The sequence below is a fragment of the Enoplosus armatus genome, chromosome 5 (assembly GCF_043641665.1).
Source record: "Enoplosus armatus isolate fEnoArm2 chromosome 5, fEnoArm2.hap1, whole genome shotgun sequence".
Lineage (NCBI taxonomy): Eukaryota > Metazoa > Chordata > Actinopteri > Centrarchiformes > Enoplosidae > Enoplosus > Enoplosus armatus.
In genome coordinates, this window is record NC_092184.1 from 8,786,078 (window position 1) to 8,807,524 (window position 21,447).

At 41.3% G+C, this 21,447-nt stretch overlaps 1 protein-coding gene across 4 annotated transcripts in view; it reads right to left on the bottom strand.

Annotated features, from left to right (window-relative positions):
• nbeab (neurobeachin b) overlaps positions 1 to 21,447 on the bottom strand; it is a 188,961-nt gene that overhangs the window by 96,161 nt on the left and 71,353 nt on the right. For 2 of the 4 annotated variants that reach the window (XM_070906391.1, XM_070906390.1), the window contains exons 14-29: positions 19,732 to 19,811; positions 18,720 to 18,782; positions 18,236 to 18,333; positions 17,684 to 17,776; positions 15,723 to 15,831; positions 15,537 to 15,618; positions 15,304 to 15,427; positions 14,418 to 14,610; positions 12,699 to 13,706; positions 11,568 to 11,785; positions 11,197 to 11,350; positions 10,111 to 10,291; positions 8,797 to 8,918; positions 8,368 to 8,475; positions 7,816 to 7,984; positions 5,528 to 5,966 (exon numbers count right to left, since the gene is read on the bottom strand). In XM_070906391.1, the coding sequence (XP_070762492.1) occupies positions 5,528 to 5,966; positions 7,816 to 7,984; positions 8,368 to 8,475; positions 8,797 to 8,918; positions 10,111 to 10,291; positions 11,197 to 11,350; positions 11,568 to 11,785; positions 12,699 to 13,706; positions 14,418 to 14,610; positions 15,304 to 15,427; positions 15,537 to 15,618; positions 15,723 to 15,831; positions 17,684 to 17,776; positions 18,236 to 18,333; positions 18,720 to 18,782; positions 19,732 to 19,811 (3,241 nt within the window). Of the gene's footprint in view, positions 1 to 5,527; positions 5,967 to 7,815; positions 7,985 to 8,367; positions 8,476 to 8,784; positions 8,919 to 10,110; positions 10,292 to 11,190; positions 11,351 to 11,567; positions 11,786 to 12,698; positions 13,707 to 14,417; positions 14,611 to 15,303; positions 15,428 to 15,536; positions 15,619 to 15,722; positions 15,832 to 17,683; positions 17,777 to 18,235; positions 18,334 to 18,719; positions 18,783 to 19,731; positions 19,812 to 21,447 lie in introns of all 4 variants that reach the window. The other 2 variants (XM_070906393.1, XM_070906392.1) reach the window with 2 other exon arrangements.

The following is a 21,447-nucleotide window of genomic DNA, read 5'->3' on the forward strand; positions in this document are numbered from 1 at the left end:
TCCTCCTGTATTAGAGGTTCGACAAACGGTCGAAGCCTTGTTTCCATCACCCTTGCATATTTCCCAGGGAGGCTGAGCAGCGTGATCAAGTCCTTCTCCATAGCCTTCTCAAACTTCTCCCACACCTGTATTTTTGCTTTGGTGACAACTGAGGCTGCAGCCGTTCTTGGCTCAGTGGGTTCTTAGGTTGCCAGACACAGATGACCTTCTGACCACAACTCCAAGCAGCTGCCTCCACAATAGAGGCTCTGAACATGGCCTACTCGGATTCCATGTCCCCAAACTCCCCCGGAATGCATGAGAAATTCATCCAGAGGTGGGAGTTAAAGATCTAGCAGACTCAGACAGACGTTCGCAGTCCCTCAGCATAACTATAGAGTCCTAGGCTGTATCCTTTCCATGACCCCACCCATGAACTCCAAGAAGGTACATAGGCACAAAAACTCACAGTCGCATGGAGGTTACCCTCTCGTTCTCCATAACACAGCCGCGCTCAGCAAGGGCCTCGTGATATCCCCACACCCGTCCAGCGCCTCTCACCCTGGGCAACTCAGGAAAACTCCAGCCCCACTCCAGGAGTTTGGTTCCAGACCCAGTGCTAAGCGTAGAAGTGAGCCCAACTATATACCTGCCCAGGGTGAAAGGAATGCACAAACCCCTCAACCATGATAAGGTGGTGCTTCTTGGAGGGTGGTGATGAATATTCCATGATGATGAAATGTCTAATAGACTATTAGCCCGTCGACTTATTGATTAAGAATGAGGGGGCTGCCACCTTAATGCAAGTAATTCCTTTGCAGCTGTACAACCCACGAGCCAGAGATGTTTCTGATGGAGAGTTATATTACAGAAGAAGTCATCAATTAGAGGCATCAATTAAGTGACAGCTTGTCACACGAGACAGAGGTAGTCAAATCAAGCCATTTTTTTTTAACTGGATGACATTCCCACATCATATGAAAATAAGTTCCTAGCAAATTTGACGCACATAAAGTATAGTTTGGTGTAGTTACCTTTTTCATATGATGTGCTCTCACTGGTGTCAAATGAAACCTATGGAGAAATTTAAAATGAATCAGTTGATGATTCAAGTTATGGGATGAAAAGATAACATTCTTCCAAACCCTACTACAATGTATAGCCTTCACAGACACTGATGGGTCTGTGTTCCAGGCTTGTGTTATCCCTGGAGGTGAGAGTGTTTTACCCAGTGAAGTTTTAAAGACAGATGAAACGTGATGTGAGTAGTGTCTCAATATGATCATGAAGTGGGTAATCTAGGAGTTGTGAATCGCTAAGTACATAAATAAAGCTGCTTGGAAGATTGCATGCATTCTGCATTCTTGAAATGATCTTAAGCCTCTACTATCCATAATATCACAAAGGCAGTGAATAGGTGATTTTCTCCACAGAGATGATGAGAAATTATGTCCTACTGTTCTTATGAAAAACTGGAGTAAGTCTGTACCATTTTGTTGTCCAGCAATGATATGGGCTATTACTGGACCAAATTTCAGTTTGCACTGTTTAAATGATAGGTCTGTATATACAATCTCCTTGAGAGGAATTGGTGTGGCGATGCTGCTTTCCATGTCTACCCATGGGGTCCTTGAAGGACTGAACCAATTTATTATTGGATGAAACTGAAAGGGCACAGGTTTCTTTTGTTCTTTTAAGATGTACTAATTCAATTCTTGACCTTTTCCCTTTCCATATATATAGTGAAATTGTGCAAAGGAGTTTTTTAATAGTAAAAAAAGATATTGGTGAATTTCTCCATTTCACTATGTCCGATTCTATAGATTTAAGAATAATATTAAAATTCCTATGGAATTTCTAGACTGGATTGTATTTCAATTCTTAAATATTTTAGATGGTAAACCACAGGCACACCCATATCTGGCGGCTCATCTTTTGCAACAGAGTTGGAGGAAGTAATGACGCCTTAATCCAATATTTTTTGTAACTGGAGATATGACTAAATTCTTTCATAAGAGATCAAATGTTTGGGAGATAATCTCTCACATTTTCGCAAAATAACAAAATATATACATGTCCAAACAAAGATAGACAAGTGCTTTGCTGAATGAAAAATGATTGGTTTAATCAACGTATTATTCTCTCTTACAGTCTCTACCAAAGGCTCAATAGCAAGGATAAAAAGCACAAGACTGAGTGGGTACCCCTGTCTACTACTTCTTGTTATTATCAAAGGAGGGGCGAAATTGTAATTACCATTGCAGATGGGTATGTACATTGTTTTAATCATGTTCATAAAAATATCACTAATACCCACACGGCTAAGAACGTTCAAGAGGTAGGACCACTCAAACCGGTCAAATGTTTTTTCAGCATCAACTGATAACATAGCATAAAATGTAGTTCCCGGTGGAATGCACAAAATATGGAACAGACGGCATATATTATCTGAGGCTAACCAACCCTTAACAAAGTCAGCCTGATCAGGGTGAACCAGTTGGGGAAGAAATTTCTCCAACCAAGATGTTGGACAACAACTTAATATCAAAATTTATTAATGATAATACATGATGTTTTCCCTTTTATTTGTAGAAGCTACTGTATAAAACCTCAAATTGTGCTAAAAGAGAAAGGGGGAGAGCTCATGAAAGAAACATGTAAAGAAAAGCTTGTGGAGACTTGAGATGAAAGATACACTTCACGCAACAGCACATGGAAGCACAGACACACATGCAATCTGATTGGTCAAGATGATGCAGTGAACTTGGCCCTGCAAGAGCTCCCTGACAGGAAAGAGAAGGAAAGCTTGTCCTTATCAGGTCTGAAGTTGGCCTTTGGGTTTGTGAGGGTGCCAGATAATGTCTTGTCCAATCTCCGGCAGTTACTCTCAGTGACACAGGCCAGGCCTCTGCTCTGTCACGAGCTAAGCCTGCTGTCATCTGAAGCAAATCCCCAGAAATCCTTCCTCAACAAAACATCACCGACTTCTACGGTTTTATGGTGCTATTACATATCCACAGTCCATCGCATTGATGAAGTAAAATATGCTGGACTCTATGGGAAACAAACCTTACTTGACCCAGGCTTTTTGGTTATTTATCTTACATCCTTTTCTACATTCTACTGATTTGTGTGACACACTGTTGCCTTGTTGACAACCACCTAAAAGGCATACAATACCAAAAATAGCAATAAAATATATGTTTTTAATTTAGCAGATCAGATCAACTCAATCACACAGGGAAGTAAGAGAGAGGGCCAGAGAAAAGCTTGAAAGCTTACTAAAATATATCATCTCTCTAGCTGTGCTCTGAAGAACCTTGATGACAAGTAGATCTCTAAACTGTTCTCCACTGTGAAATCTCATTGACAGATATCAGAACATCACTAGCATGTTTTGATTGACGGAACTGGGCATTTCCAAATGTATCCCGTGCTTGCATCTTCCAGCAGAAGCCTGTTCTTGCACAGCTGGCATAGCTGGGACGTTACATTAGATCTACAGGATGTTGATAAAACATGAACCTCTTTTAATGAATTATTCATTAGCTGAGTGCTCATGAATCATGTATAGATTATCTAGCGCATATCTTATTAATAGGATTGTCTTAATTGAGTTGCAGAGAATAAAGCAAGGATTAATCTTGGAATTAATATTAATGAGGTCTGCGGCTGTGGGAGATGACTGCGGTGTAAAGTATAACCAAAGAAGTGTTTCCTTTATAAATCCAACAAATGGAATCTAATCTAATAGTGCTTTATTCAGGAATACAAGGATAGATACACAGGAAATGTGCTTACATTCCACTCGCAAATTCAATTAAAACCAATTCTCATTGCTCTATATCATGAGAAAAATCCAATATGTAAGGACAAAAAAAATATCTTATGGCGCTAATTTGGAGACATTTTGGGAAGGAGAGGGTAAAAGCGAGGAAGTTAAGGATTAAGGAAGATAAGGTAGCATATTCCCATCTGGTCTAACGGAAATCTGGATGTTGAGCAATTTAAATCCCTCTTCTATGAAAGTCTCTAGAAGAGAGGCCTCTACAACGACTGCCTCTGCGCACTCCACTTTAAGCCATTTTTTTCTCTCCTTTTTTTCTTTTTTGATGTTGTCACTCCCAATCTATTCCCGCCATGACAGACAAATGAAAGGCCTGTCCATGTCTGGCAGCTCATTTCGCTGGCAGGTGGCAAACAATTAGACACAGCAAATAGAGGCTGGGCGGGGAGTGACATGAAAAGCATGAGACAAAGTTGTATATGTGGTCAGGAGGGTTTGTGTGAAAGCATTTCAAAAATAATACACTTTGCTGTGGCGACTCATTTCAGGCTGCCAGTTCCCATTACGGGTGTGAGCGGTGAGGGTGACAGGGCTGGCTGTGGTGTGGCGTGAGGCCGCTTCTGTTTAATCTGTCATCAACGCCCTGGAGACCCCCACCCTCTCAGCTGTCCCCTCTCCACATACTCCTCCATCTTCTCCCCTATTCATCAGGCTCACCTCAGCCCAGCTCAGCAGCAGTACTACATTAAAAAGAAGGGAGGCCCCATTGTTCCTCTTGACTCAGTGTGTCCTCTGTCGTCTCTCTGGGGCCTGACAGTGATTACACAGACACACGAAAACGCTACCAAATCAGCAGTGTCCAGAGGACAGGAGGAGTTTTTGTTTGTGCTAAACCAACTCAAACTACTTTCAGAGAAATTATAGCTTTCAAAACTTTACCAACCATAGGAGACAGGGATCAGGGGGGAGCTGAAGCTTGAAATCCCTGTAGGAGCAGGTTTGTAAACTCACAAATCCAGACAGATTACTGTGAGGTTTTATCTAATCCAGGAATGTAAATATACCACAGCAGTGCCACAGTGCTTCAGAGACCTTTTCAAACACAGGAATTCTTTGCCGTGGGGGATGAGTACAATACAAGCAGCCTGAAATGAATAATGTGTTGCATGCTGCTTAAGAACCATTAGTGGTATATTGGATAACTAAGAAAAACACAGAGGATTATCATCAGTATTTTATGGTCACTTGAGTGATAGCACACGCACACACATCCTTTATGGCATTAACTGTTTGCTAGCTATCCTCTAAACCTCCAAGAATGATCAGTCAAACATATTATGTAATTCACTGATATTTTGTTTTATGTCATCACGTTTTTCTTGGGCTTTAACAAAGTTTGCTTTACCTATTAAGAACAATGTAAAACTTTACTTAAAGGACCATACTGGTGTTTCTTACTGTAACTACAAATCATGTACTGTACATTTTAAATGCAAGTTGTATAGTTGGTATTTTAAGGTCAGGAAACAATTGTTTTACATTCATTTCTATAAGGTGTGAAAATCTATTAGCTGACTCTTTTGCTGTGTAATCCATCACAGCCATCAAGACTACATTCATTGTTTGTCAAAGTTACATTAGAAGTGTGTTTTAATGCCATGCTTTATCAAGGAATGACAATGTAATTATGCAGACTAAATGTTCACTGTGACAACCAGGAAGGGTGTAAATACAATAAATCTACCAATGACGGTTCCTCACCTGTCAAAAGAGTGAAACTGCATAGGCAGCATGGCCTGGGCCTGGGCCTTGGCAGTAGGGTCTGGGTAGGACACGGGCTCCAGCCCAGGTTCCATGCCCTCCACTGGAGCTGCCACGAGGCTCTTCAGAATCTCCTTGACATTGATGCCCCTTTTCGGCTGGTTAAGGCTGATGATGGAGGGGGGTGATTTCAGCACCCCCACGCTGGGTGAGTCAGATGCACTCTCCTGGGACTTCTTCACCTCAGAGGACAGTGTAGATATAAGCTCAGTCATGGAATTCAGCCCTCCTGCGCTGTGGTCCAGGTCAGACCCGTTAAGGATGCTGACTACCTGCTCCTCTCCAATACCAGAGTCTGTGTGGGGAAGGGAACTTTCCATGTGGAGGTCTTCTGATGGCATAGGATGGTCCTTACTGCTGTCAAATGCTAGGGGTGTTTCTGTAGAACACACACACATTCAATAGCATTATATGATAAAATAATCAGTCTCTCAAATTTGATTAAATTCTTTACAAATATTCATTAAATCTTTCATTTTCATTATCACTTGAGGATTGATTAACTATTTAGTCAAAAAAAACAATAAATAAACAAGCTCCCAAAACAAACAAGCTCCAAAGTGATGATACGAAACAAATCCTCACATTTGAGAAGTTAGAAACATCTGATGTTTGGTGCTTTTACTGGACAAATGAGTTCAGTGATAGTCAACAATCACTGTAATATTTTCTGTTGATCCCTACACTATATTAATCAACATATCACATATGTTTATCATTTTATTAGTCTTTCTATATGCCTACTAATTTAACATAAGAATATTTGTCAAGAGAAGTAAGAAATGTGGATTAAAAACTAAATAGGTTGATACCAATGAATAAAACTGCATTCCAGAGCTAGCTTTACATTTCTAGTCCAAGAGTAAATTTAGCATGTGAAGAAAGAGCCACGTGCCAACGCGGCTTCTTAGATCTCTCTCCAGAAGCTCTGATCCTGTGGTGAGATTATCTCTGTTATTCTCCTTCTATGCTAATAAAACATGAATCCTTTTCTTCAGCTTCCTCTTGCCTAAAGCCTTTGGAGGCATATCTATTTAACTGCTTTGAAACAGTGACAGAGGTGTTAGATAGCTGCTCTATTATTCTGGCACATAATATACTGTACACTGTACCTCTCTATATTACATGAGGTGCTGAGTGTGAACCATAAATCTTATTAAAATCTGCAACATTTTGTCCTTTCATCCAGTGAAAATGCATCATCTACACAGTGATCAACTTGACCCAATAAATGCTGATTTTCCTAAAAAACAGCAGAGGTGCCTTTCTACTCTAATTTTGGTTTTATCCTGACCTAGTGGTTACCTAGATGCAAGGCCAGCCAAATGAATATTCATCACATGCCCCCTAACAAGGTCAGCAGGGCCTGATATAGCCAGCAAGTCGTCTGGCTTCCTGGTCCATCAGACAATCGTCTGCCACATGCCGTCTGGAAAATTCCCCCACTTTCTGGTGAATTTATGAAGGCGGCAGTGTGCCTCTCTCCTCCCAGCAACCTCTATGATCCCATTCTCCTCTGGTGGATTGCTTGCCTAATGGGCACTGACAGATGGGGCTGAAAATAGCAAGCCTGGCTCCACTGCCCCAAAAACCCACAGTAGTTGGTCAGCATGCTGCTGCCTTCCCATCTCTCAACTTCTCACTTCTCATCTTCCCTTTCTTCATTCTCCTTGTGTTCCCAGCTCTTCAAATTACACTTTCATATTTCCTTTGGCCTCTCTCGTTTCTTTTATTCACTTCACCTTTTGTCTGAAAGGAAGTTGATAAAGTATGCTCACTTGTGCATCTCATAATAGCGAGTTGGCACTGCAGCAGACATTGTGTTAAACCTCTGTAGGCAGCCACTGATTTCCTTTCATGTGACTTAATGTATGATTTATGACTTGAGGCACATACTACCTTTCATTTCAGAGAGAACGATGATGCCTATTCAAGTTCATAACTACCATCTCCAGCCCCAGTCTCAATTTGCTTCCACATTTAATTCTGTGCGGTGCAATTAGCAGAGCTCATGAATAAATCATATGTGAGCCAGTGGAGTGCAGGCAGGGTATCCCTGCTATTTTACCGAATGAGCTCCAAGCTCAAGCTGGCAGCAGTGTATCAGAAAGGACCAAGGACACTTTCAGCATTCACAACATTCATTTATATCAGACACAGTCACCTCAAGCTAAGATTAGTGAGGAGGAAGAATGGATGTAAGAAAGGTAGGGCACAGCTGTCAACACCTGTGCTGGTTGGTGAGTTGATCTCCTGGCGCATGCTGCGGCCCGACTGGCAACTTATCCTGGCAGTCTCACGTTGGGGCTCCAGGATGTCGCGGTACTTGGAGACCATGAGGACAGAGATGAAGTACACCACAGCTAAAGCCAGAAACTGGGCTTGCTTACTGTCATCCTGTGGAGAGGAATCAAAATACGGTTATGCCACTCTCTATTCAGACAATCAACAAATGGTTCCATCACAGGAAATGCACCTCGCATAGAGCGCAGAAACACATTCAAAATACTGCCATTATTCTCTAACATATTTCTAATACTTTCTTTGAAATGTGTTGCTTTTAAATATATCCATTCAAACTTTGTGGGCTTGTGTTCAACAGACAGCAGCTCAGTTGACAAGGGCACCTTTGGCGTTTCCCTTGTTGTTGATTCACCTGTTTGTCTGCCAAAAAATAACCCTATTTTCTTCCTCTCTAACAGCAGCCAAGTCTTTGTGACTAACACATGCATGTCACACCCTGCACATACACAGACACACACTCATAGACCTGCACTCACCACATCACGGAACACCACAGCGCGCAGTCGATTGATGTCCACATCCTGCAGAAGGCGATCAGGGTCCTTGATGGGAGACAGGTTACTAGGGACAGCCTCTATGGCTGTCTAAAGCAAAAAGATAACACAATATGACATGCTACTCTGTTTAGTCGAAGCTCAATTAAACAAGTTTTTGCTATTACTTACTTAACTGTAGGGATAAGCAAATGTGACAAATGTGGAACTGAAAGAATGTTTTGTACATTTGTAGGGGTAGTACACAAAGACAGATTTAGTATCATAGGAAGCATAAATGACGCTTAGAATAGGAAAACTGATTTAATGTCACATGAGCATGGGGCAAAGTGTTCTTACAGTAAAATGCATTGTAAAGATGAAACTTTGAAGTAGGGGCACAGAAACCAAAGTTATGACATTACATCCTACCTTGCTGGAAGTCACAGCATTTAGCAGAATTTCCTGAGTCTTGTTGTTGGGAATGGAAGACTTTCCCCTGTCTCTGTGTCTTTGCCTGCACTCCAGACAGTTCCTAACAGCCACACAACACACTGCACACAGACACAAACACACACAGTCGTTTTTCCATCACTTCAGAGAACATTGCATTAATTTCCTGGTGACTTACCCTAACCCTAACCACCACTAACCTTTACCCTAACCCTTAACCTAAGCCTAACACCTAAGCCTAACCTTACCCTTACCTTAAACCAAGTCTTCACCCTAAGATTTTATAATTTACAATATGGGGACTTGCGTTTTGTCCTCAAAAGGAAGGCGAGTCCCCACAATGTGACTGTGTAACCAGATTTACATCCCCACAACATAAGTAATACATCTCCACACACACACACACACACACACACACACACACACACACACAGACAAACACAAACACAAACACGCAGCATACAGAAAAGCTCTCATTTCAGACTTAAATGGAAATTAAATGTTGATAACATGCATGACCTCTTTAAAACTAATCAGTTATCTCTGATGACAATTTGTTCCAGGCTGCCAGAACAGAGACCGGGAGTAAAATCACCAGCCAGACTGATTTCACACTGAAGCAGTGATGAGAAATTGTATGTTTGCAACAAGGACACTGTGAAGTCTGAAGGCTATTTCCCATCCCCCAGAGCACAACTTGGAGTCAACAGTCGAGCAAACACAGGCTCACGCCCACCCAGACCCACAGGCAGAAACAGATATAGACACAGAAACACTCTCACACGCATAAGACAAAAACAGACACAAAGACACACATTTTCTATGTTTGCTTTATGTATCAAATAATTCTTCTAAAACAATTGAATTCTAAATTTTACAGTTGATTCAATAAAATTCACAATTTACAAATTCTGAATTTAGCAGCTGCATTTAAAAGCCTACCATTAGCAAATTATTCCCTATGAATTCTGAAATGATGATCCTGTCATTTTTGACTGCTAAAAACCGAAGCAAAACCCTGCACATTCTCCAATTTAGTAATTACCAAAGGACTCTTAAATTAATTAGCTTTGCTGATCAAACAGAGGATTTTCAGGGATTAGAGGAATTATTAGAGTGTGTGAAGAGAATACTGTCATGGCATTTTCTAGCTCATCAATTTTCCAGTGTAACTAGCAAAAGATGCAGTTTACCTCCCAAAACCCCACATAAAGATACTGTAATTGTTTCACTTCCCCACCACACTGATTGACATTCACATCTATGGCAGCAAACATACAATTGTGATCTTACCAAGTCTGAGGCACTGACGCATCAGGCCACCAGAAGACATGTTCTTCTCAGCCTCAATCTCACTGAAATTGAGGGAGCTCGAGAACACCAACACGTCTACCAGGACCATGAGACGGGACAGGAAAGTGATGGCGGTCTCTGAGGTCATGCCCTGTGTTGCCTCAATGTTCTCCAACTCCGTCTTGTACAAGCAACAAGGAAGACACCAGTCACATAAAATAAAAGTGCACATGTACATTATCATCACTGCCACATTCTCTTGTCTGATAAAAGCATTATTTTTCTAACAGAAACCATATGGAAAGATGGGCATATCACACATATAAACATAGTGGTGGGTGCTGCTGAATTTAGAACAGAGACGCTCAGTTTCAGGTCAGGAAGAGGGCAGCAGAATGGACCATTATTATTAGGTGAGGGTGAGTAAGGTCTCATCTCTGAGGAAACAATATATTGTTGTATAAACTGATAGAGAGTATAATCTGAGTTCAGCTGACGATCAAACCCCACCTAAGGTGATATTTTGTCAAATACTTTTTTGGGGGTTGAGCCAAAGGAGACACTTTTTTGTCAGCTGTCCTTTCTTTTTTGTTGAACCATGGAGAGGTTCAGAAAGAATGTCATCTGCATCGGTGCAGAAGGATAGTACATTTTCAGATCTATTTAATGAGCACAAATGGGTTGTGAATACAGTGTGAAATTAAGGGCGATAAATTAAAATAACATAAATAATACCCTCAGCAGTCAAGACATGAACAGACAAAATAAACAAAATTGATTAAAATCTATTTCAGTTCAAGACTGCAAATTGAATCTGATAATTACAGTAGATAAAAAAAGTAAAAATGAATGACACAATTATAAACATGTGAAATTGTACCAACATAATGTCCTCAGCATTAATTGTTGCAGAGTGAAGCTTAGCAAATAAAGTTGGCCCCAATCATTAAACCCAAACAAGTCTTATTTCCCACAGGAACATACTGTACTGTAATAAACTACAGACAACCATAGACTGAACAGTTATAATAAACTACCACTAGATGGCATTATTTCCCCACAGTGAAAACAGTGTGGCACACTTACAGAAGGAGAGGTGGCCGCTGAGAGAAGGGGCAGGATCCCTCCACAAGCGATAATGATGTTGTCTACCATTTGTGAGATGAGGTGGATGGTGTTGTGGACAAAAATAATGTTCTCATTACTATTAACAAAGTCCATGACAGATTTGGTGGAGTGGCTGTAGGGGAAGGAGGGGAAAAATTGGATTATTATGGGTACAAGCATTTTTCACATGATATAAATTATATGACAATTATATTGTGAATTAAACTAAAAACATTTTAAAGATGTATTAAAAAAGCAAAATTCAATAAATTACTACAAGCTACACTACAAGCACCATGCCCACCCTCCCTCTCTGTCTCTCTCAAGCGCACATAAACCACTTCACACACCTCCTCCAGACATGGACGTCACTCTCCAGTGCAAACAGCAGGTCAGTGAGCAGTCTCTGGTGCATGGCTGACCATTTGAACTCTGGGATGCGGAACATGGTGGTCCGTGGGCCGGGGCTGAACTGACGCCGCTGTTCCTCTGTCATGGGCATCCCCCTGAAGCCCAAGTCCACACGTATGTCCCTTTCCATCTGAGTGGCTAGGCGGCCATGTAGACTCTGATAGGAGACCAGTTGATCAGTAAAAAACAGTGTCATGAGATACTGCGCACAAACTAGTCGCTAAGCCTATTCTTCAGTCAAGATTGATAGTGCACCCTTAAGGAGATATAATGCTACTGTCATACTATTCACTGTAAATGATGAATTTCCAGATTAAAGGGAGTCCTCAAATAACCTATTCCTGCCTGTGGGTAAAGAAAAAATACAACAAGCTCAATGCAACCTCTAAACATAAGATAAATGAGTCAGCAAGGTGCTGCAAAAAAAAGCTTGGTTGAAAAGCAGCAGCAATGAATTGAACATGAGCAATTACGCAACAGCAGGGAATGGTTTAAAAATAAACCCTGCCTCCCACTGGCCCTCCATCAGTGACCCAGTCCAGGCAAAAGGGCCTGACCTCTGAGAAAGAGCACAGCTCATACGAGAGGAGGAGAGCAATGAACAAATCCCAGGCGATTGTTGCAGAAGACGTGCTTTGTCTATTTCTGCCCTCTGTTGGCTCATCCAACTATTCTAGCAGCCCACTTTCCTGAGTCTCAGAGGGATGTTGCTTGATGTGCACCAGGCCATCCTGTCCCCATTACAACCAGAGTTGGGCAAAGGAATGATCCCTATGGGTCTGTTAATATAGAAATGTTCACTAAAGGCCAACACATCCTGACAATGGCAAATGGTGTCCCTCCCTCCTCACTTTCCACTCTTTGACCCTGCCGCTGCTATGTTTCAGCATTCATGATCGTCTACTGTTTTATTTCTCTCTGACTAAGCTTTCCGGTTATTTTGAAATCGGTGAAGTCAATGAACCTAATTTCTTTCATGACACAGTCTGAAAATGTTGTTTTGTGTTGGATATTATTGGATAACTCAAATTTCATGAATGAACTACATGATGATTTAGCTTCGGACAAACCTGTGTGGTGGCTGTCGTCTGAATCTTCTTCATTTCCTTGTCTTTGCTATCATCTGATCTCTCGGTTTCAGAAGTGTTGCTTGTTGCATCTCCTGCATCACTGGTCTTAACAGTCGAGGGGTCCCCTTCAGATGTCACTGCAGCTGTGCCCTCAGTGACCTCTGGGCTTTTGGAGGAGACCTCAGCCTCTGTACCAGCCACTGAGCTGATGCCCTCCAAGGCTGTCTGTAGTTCAAACTCATCCTTCTCCAAGATACTGGGTAAGGAGCCAAGCTCAGAGCTGCCCGTCATATGAGCAAGAAGGCCCAGTTCATCACTGGTGCTGGTGTGGACTGTAGGCTCTGGGCTGGGCAGGACTAGAGGCTTCGCTGGACTGAGCTGAGGCAGTAGCTTGTCCTCCATGCTGCCTGCCACCTTGCCAAACAGGAAGTTGTTGCTGTTAGGAATGCTGTCCTTGTCATCATCTAGCGTAATGAGAGGGGGTGCATTTTGGTCATCCATGCTGCTCTTTGGCAACAGCACAATGTTGACATTGCTGCTGAGCTTTTCCACAGCAGCACAATAAACATTATCCAACAGGGAATCCACCTCCACCAGTGCTCCATTCACAGATACCCCCAGAGTTTCAGAGGACAAATCCATATCCTCTAGCTTAACCTCTGTTGCCTCCACCTTCTCAGCCTTGATGTCCACCAGAAGGTCATGAACTTCGACCCTGACCCCATCTACTGTACCCCCCGGTCCTCTGAGGCCCTCTTCAGGCCCTTTCCCTTCAGCCAGCAGGTTGCGCGAGTCTGCACTCTCATAATCCTTCTCACTCTCAGGTGTCTGGGAGTTATCGTCCATTTCTCTGATCTCAGCCGCGCCCTTGATGCCAGAGGCCTGAGCAGATAGACCAGAGATGGTGCTGACCAAACCTTTCTTCCCTTTTTTAATATTCTCTTCCTCTTGGCGCTGGTACTCTTCATACATCTTAGCCAAGTACTCTTTATGGGCCTCATATGTCACCTACAAAAATGGAAACATTATATTAAAGGTGCCATATGTATAACATTATGCAACAATTTACATGTATTAATCGCTTTTTATTGCCAATATGTAAATGGAGTGTAATGTCACTTAAAAAATGAGACCCTCCCCAACTTTCCCGGTTGCCTATAACAGAAAAACTTAACATATCGCCCAACCCTAGTGTATAACTAATGATTGCTTTCTAAAAGGAGTGGACAACTCGCTGTACTGTAACCTGTAACCTGAGCTAAGGTAACGTTAGGTTTAGCCAGCTAGCTGTAACTTAGCTATACGGCATTGATCTGGCATTGCTTCGTAACATTAGTTGATGAAGTGACTTGCAAAGTATCACTGAGCCAATGGTCCAAATAAAATATAGGAACATTACAGATAGTAACATTATTCTAAATATTATTGTAAGTCAGTCTGGTGTATGTCACTTCACTGTTTTGGCTCGCTCGCCTACAGACTGTGGGCACGAGCAACGATGCTGACTGCCGTTCACTTCACAGCAACCGGTGTCATTAAAAACAACGACTTTCTGAAAACTCCATGCAGGACCTTTAATAATAAAATTAGCCACATATCTATGATACAAACAACTGTTAAGAACAGTTCAGAAGAAGCTAAGTCAAAATAGATGAAAATGTCTCCCTCAAGAGCAGAGGTCAAAGTTTCCTCTTTGTTGTAGTATAGTACAGTACACACCTTAGAGTGGGCTATAGAGAGTGTGTCCACCCACACACGCCATCCTCCCCACTCATACTTGATGGCATGGTAGAGTAGAATACGAAAGATGTTGTACACCATCTCAGTGATCTTCTGCTCATCAGAGTTTTTAGGGTTGATGTAGCAAAGAGAAAACATCCAGTCCTGCCATACGGAGCACTGAAGCAGACACCTGCAACATGCACATCACCACACAATCAACAAATAAAATCTGCCTTATGTCTGCCAGATAATACGTTTGAGTAATTTAAATAAACTCTTTAGCAAGTTTAACATTTACAATTGATGTTGGTGATACGAGGTCTAATTTACAATGACATTCTTTTAATTTTTCCATCAAAATTAAAAATAATTCAGGCCAATTGTTCTTTCTACTTCTCCTCAAAATCATTCTCTGTGTCAAAAGAATATACAGGTGCTATTTAGTATTTTATTCAAGATTGTTTTGATCATTTGGCAATTCATATATTAATTTGTTTATTTGGCAGCAGCATTTCACAAAACAAAATCATAGCCAAGATAGAAAGGAGACAGAAAGTGAAAATCAATGACGTGTTCTTTTCAATTCAACTCTTTGACATGACGAAGCTCTTTCTGCCTATTGATTTTAGGCTAATTATGTCATTGAAAATGTGTGTGTGTGTGTGTGTGTGTGTGTGTGTCAGAAGGAGAGATTGGGTGTGAGAGTGAAAAAGAGAGAAAGCAGGAATGAGTAATTGTCAAAAACTGTCACAGAACATGTGCACGTATAAAGATGATTCAGCATCAATATAAGCCTATTCAACATGGTACAAGGAGCAAGGAACAGTGTGTTTTTTTCTCTTTTCTTTGATACATTAATCAGCAAGATTTAAGTTCTGCTCACCGTCTGTTCTCTCGGCTGTTGCTGAACAGTTTGATCATGTCTGAAAGGAAGAGCCGTCGAACCTCCATAAGCTCTGTGCTGGGGGCGGAGTTCTTCAATAAGGTGGCTACCACCTTGAGAATCACTGATATCACATGCAAACAAAAATATATACACATATTGTCAATTTTACCAGAGAGCCGAGTACTTTCGAAAGAATAAAACTCAACGTGAACAGGCTGTCACAGTCTTACTTGGGTTCTGAATCTTGACGCTGGAGTCGGGCTCAGGATGAGGTTTGTGAACTACCTGTGTGCACACTTGCTCTGTCAGAATCTGGTGCGGGAAGCGGGGAGGAAAAGACATCAGTCACACATTCTGTACACAGAGACCCATGGTGCAGTAATGTTGGGATATTTGAGAGGAAAATGTTTTGTTACCTCGTACAGAGTGTTGTAGGTCGTCACGGTCACAGTGTTGGTGTGCATCATGAGCCTCTCTCCCAGGAGAGTAAAGAGGCTGTGTGTGTGCATGATCTCCACCTTCCTTCTGTGGATAAGCACACACAAACACACACACACACACACACACACACACACACACACACACACACACAGACATAATGGTAAAGTGGCTTGTTTAGAGCTCCCTAAGCCACTGAAAGGATCAGTGAGTGCCGTCAGCTTGCTTCCCTATTCTCTCCCACAGGGAGCCGGGCTCTGGAGAGTGTCAGGAACTGCCTGCTGTCATAAATTGGGGGAATTCTGTTGGAGGTGTGTAGGATAATGAAGTTAGCCTGTCACTAGGAATGGCTCCAAGATACAACATAGGTATACCACAGGTGAATGGGTTCAACAGTGACAAACTACTTCTGCAAACAGCATAAGGACTGCTGTCACAATGCTAAGCCAAAGCTGATGCCACAATTTTTTTTGTATTTTGCAGAAGCTAGCAATTTGAACACTTAGGAGAGGAGTAGCATTTCTGTCGACTGTATAAATATGGACATTTGGGAGAAAAGGGTAGACTGATGATGCATAGCAAGCTGAGGTGGAACTTGTATAAATCTGCTCAACCAACGAGGCACAGTGGGAGGAGAGGCCTTCTTGTAAATGCTTTCATCAGTGTAAATCCAGACAAAGTCACTCTCTTTTTCTGTGAATATAGTTTAAATCGTCAGTTAAGACCATGCTAAAATTAAGGGACACAGTTTAAAATATGAAAATTGGATGTATGCTTTTCAGTGAGAAGAGATTAAATACACTGCCGTTAGAGGCATGACGTAATCATACAGCAGGAAGCATATCTAGTTCCAAAACTATAAATCTGACATTAATTATACTCATCACAAGTTTTATCTTATAGTTTATGAATAGGACAGAAGTTTGAACCAAGCGTATGTCATATATCCTGGCTTTTCTCTCTGTTTTGTACTGCACTGCCCCAAAGACAAATCTGTAGATCACATCATACTTATTATCTAACTCATCAACCCAAACAGAACTAACAATATCTAACATCACTGATCTAATAAATGTAAAATTATGAAAAAGTGATAGCAGAAGAAACGTGTTTAATTCTTTATGAGTTGCACTGGAGCTCATAGTGAACGAGGATAGTGCTTTAAAATGTATGAAAGCTATTAAAGTGAGGGGTGAAAGGCAGGCTTTCATGAAGCCCTCACGTCCCTTGAGGATATAGGCCTTTCGCTTGCGTCTGGGGTGGTCTAGTATGTGCTTATGGCTGCCCTTTCTCTCCATTCAGCAGGCTCCAGTAACACCCCAACACCTGGTGCTCCACCATTGTGAGCACAGCAAAACCCCCATATCTTCTCCATCCATCCCTGCATCCCACATTTTGAGTCATAGGTTATCCACCCGTGGTATTCTCTCTCTCTCCTCTCCAATGTGCAGCATAAAGAGGATATGCTGACATCCTAGTGGTTAGTTTATTATTTATTTCACAGTAACTTGGACCTCTTCCACCATTTTCTTATGTGAAGTAATGGTTTTAGGGCACAATGCCAGGAATTCAGGTGTTCTACAAAGAAGTGCACCCTAATTTGCAAAACTGGCATCCAGTCAAAAGTTTTTTGGCTCCTCTAATTGCACACTTTTTCAAAGGAGTGGCAGGAACAGATGAATCATCTCTCTGAATGTAAAGCCTGATTTATAATTTTTCCCTTTCTAACCTAGTAGCCTATCGTAATGTTTGTAACTTGGACATTGCATATACATGGAAATTCTTAATAATGGCAAAACAACAGAGTAGATAACAGAATTAGACACATAACAGACACCTCTTTTTAAAACGTGACGATTCATTCATCTTTAGACTATTCATTATAAAAACACTTGTGTGTAATTACAGTCTACTACACAACTTAGAATGGGTTACTTACTTGTGGCCCAAATGCTTGAGGAAGTACCCAAGGACTTTGAGGGATTGTACTCGAATGCTTTCACTCTTAGAGGCCATGAGCTTGTAGATTACCCTGGAATAGACACAAGCAGCGAAAGCTGGCAACAGCACACTGTCTTGACAGAATAAAATATAGCCCTGTTGATGAAAAGGCTCTGCACTGGTTAGCTGACAACCACTTTCCTTCAGGGAGAATTTACATTAGCATTAAATGAATGTCCTAATGAAAGCAGCAGCCTTTCCTCAATGAATTCCTTAGAACTCACAAGTAGTGCTACACTGTGTACATTTATATTTTATAGGATCACATGGGGTAAGTTTGATCATCCGTGTCATATTGTGAAATCAATATGTTAATATTGTTACTTTTCCATGCATAGTTTTTTTCTCACTGAACTTATGAATTATTCATGCATCTCATAGGCACACAGCAACAGCACCAGTGTTAGGTGCTTAGGTTTATTTTGTGAAATCACCTCTTCATTTTGTGCCTCAACAGCGAAGGGATTGTGTCTTCCCCTGAGGGGCTTACCGTATTCCATTTCTCTGGTCAAAAGCAGGGATCATGGAGGCTGGATGCTCAGACATGAGGGCTACCACCAACTGCAACACATCATGCAGATTCTCATCCTACAAACAAACCAGGAGAGAAAGATGATGAGAGATAAATATAAAAGGGAGCAGGTGCGAGAATACAGTTTTTGTTCTTTGCTAAGACTCTGTAACTGCAGCTGCAGCAAAGACATAATGTATGTGCATTGCAATTGTATCACCTGCAATTGCAGAATACACCTGGGTCCCTGGTACACCTTACAATAGTACAGGGGCAGTGGCTGACCCATTGCTAATAGAAATGATTAATTCATCTTGCTGGTTAGTTTAAATGCTGGAAAAAATAAACTTCTCCTAGAATAGCAACTCTGAAGATGAAATATGACCTTGTAGCTTAGTGCAGCAAAGTGGCACACTAACACACTGAGTGAATTCACTTGGAGTATAGAAAGACTCTCATGTACCTCATGAATTGTTAACAAATAGTTCAGGATGCTCTGCAGCTCATCCTCCTTCACACCTCGGTCCTGAAAGAATGCAAAAATAGGAAAACAGATAAAACAATTTAATGATGTACTAGGCAAATAACCGGAGAAGGGTTACTACATTACAGAGGTACAGTATCTCTGCCTAGAAAAAGAAATACTGGAGGAAGAACGCTAAGTGTTATGGCCCCCACTGTGTCAATTGCTATTGTTGTGCTTAGACTGGGTTTGCAATTGATGTATCAGTCTTTTGAATTTAGGTTTCTACAACAAACAGATTGACACTCGTTTGCCTAAGAAGTTTGGCCTGGTGATAACATGCAGACACCAAGCCTGTTTCTGTCCAGTGTTAAAATTCCTCTTATTTCTGCCATGCCCTGGAAAGTCTGTTACAGAACGCACCAGGATAATTATCTCTAGAGGTATGGCATGCTGGGATGTGGGCAGCAATACACCAACTAAAACTGTGCAGCATAAAACATAAAAATTTATTTCTTAAATAATTCAACTCATTTAGTCAGGAAAATAGGAGAGCCAAATACCTGTCGTACATTTCCAGACCCAGAAGTGACACCTTATAAGGGCTAACTTTGTATGATAAACAGTCAGCAAACCCAGAGGTAGTCCATTACAATTTAGTGAAGCAAAGAAAAACATAAATCTGTCTCATTTGATAAGCTGTAACCAACAAATGTTTGTTATTTTTACTTGATAAATTACTTAAATGGTTAAATAATTATCAAAACTGTAATTTATTAATTTTCTCTTGACTTGACTTACAGCACATCTGGTTTTCTTACAAGCACACACTTTTCAGAATAAATAAATAAATAAATAAATAAATAAATAGCACTGAATTTATTACGGAGCAGACCAGCAGAACGTTTTAAAGGATAACACAAGGAGAATTGACAATCTCCATATTTTCTCAGTGCAGCTCAAAATCAAGCCGTGTGAGGGGCTGCGAGGCATGAAGACAGGTGGGATATACCTTCAGGATGAGTTGCTTGAGGAAGAGAAGCATGAATGCCCGCAGAGAAATGATTTCTTTCTGGGTCGGCCTTGGACCATCTGTAGTTGGAGAGAATGACAGAAGCAATAAAACTGAGAGAGAAAGTATTGGCACCTAATAAGATACCGTTCTGTTTTCCAGTCTCCTCTACATTTTCACATTTATTTTCATGATCTAAAGTTCCTTTTTGATGTTTTGTTTGATTGATAATGAAATATTTCTCTAATTTATGTCTTGTGTTCTCCTCCTTTGAGCTTTTGAAAAAAAAGAAGACAAAACAGGGAGATCTTCAAAGACATCTTCAGTTTTCATTGCTGAATCATCAGTTTTGTACTGATTTACTAGATTCGCCTTAAATGTGTGAAAAGTTTCACCAGGTTTTACGAACAACCTAGACGGAGAGTGTATCATGTAAAGCCAATCTCACTTTGTAAACAGAGAATCATTTGTACATTAACAATTAGTAGAATATATTGTATATACATAGAATGCTTCAGGAGAGGTCATTATGAGTATCTGACTCAAATGTATTTATCATTCATGCTGCATCCAAAGTCTGTGTGTAGCCCAGCTAGTCTCTGTCACAACATACCTAATGCCCAGGCAGCCAGCCCAAGGTCACTATTGTCACACCTGCCCATCACACTTTCCAACAGCTCATTAAAACTACCCAGAGTACTCTGAAGTTAGCCTCACATTGCAATCCATCCCTGTCATGAACCTGATTCAACATCTGACGGGCTGAACGCTGTCGGCACTTGTATATATGCCGTGCAAATAAAGAAGAATGACAGAATATGACGGAAAGCATTGATTAACTGTCATATCACTGAGCTGCTGATGCTGTATTGGTTTGGTTGGCAGAAGAATGAATTTTGACACGGTCAGATTCTAGTTAATATGCTGAGCTCTTTTGTTTTTAACCAAAACGTGTTTGCACGTACACTGAGTAAGCACACTAATGGGCTTCAGCAACAGGCAGATCAATACAACACAGAGCTATTCACACGCATCAGAAAATACAGGATATGGCATACATTACCACTTTTAACAATAAAAACATGAATCCCCTTAAGATTAGCAGCACTCTCACTGTACAAAGGCTCCATTTTGGCGGTAAAACCTGGCATATATTCATTCATTTCTTATTCATCCTGTGCAGCCAGCCAGGCATAAACACACTGACAAAGTCTTTTCCATTTGCAGAGGTATTAAATGACAGTAACTGGGCCAAATACAACAGCAAAAGCCTTTCAGGGAAACCTGGTCACTTTGCCCAATGTCTAATGTGTTCTTCTCCTCTCAGCCCTGATAAACTCCGAACCTACACCTTGGCTGGACACATGTTCATTTGAAATGGGGACAGCACCACAATGACAGATACAACAGCAGTAGACACCTGACCATCCTGCTGCTCCAACAGCAAGTCAATGTAATCAATGATGAGGCTCCCTGAGGTTGCAGGAGGTTGGCAAGTGCCGCTGCAACTCGACACTGATTAATTGAGTGAGAGAGGAAAACCCAGTGCAGGGACACAGGCTGACATGGAAGGGATGATAAGAACATTATTACCGCAGCCACTGCATCCAAGTTATTCACGACCAATTATGCTCAGCAGCTCTGCGCAGCCCTTGTTTCTCATTCACATATTGCTTTACTTCCTGCATCCCAAGGGCACAAGGAGAAAGAGTCTAT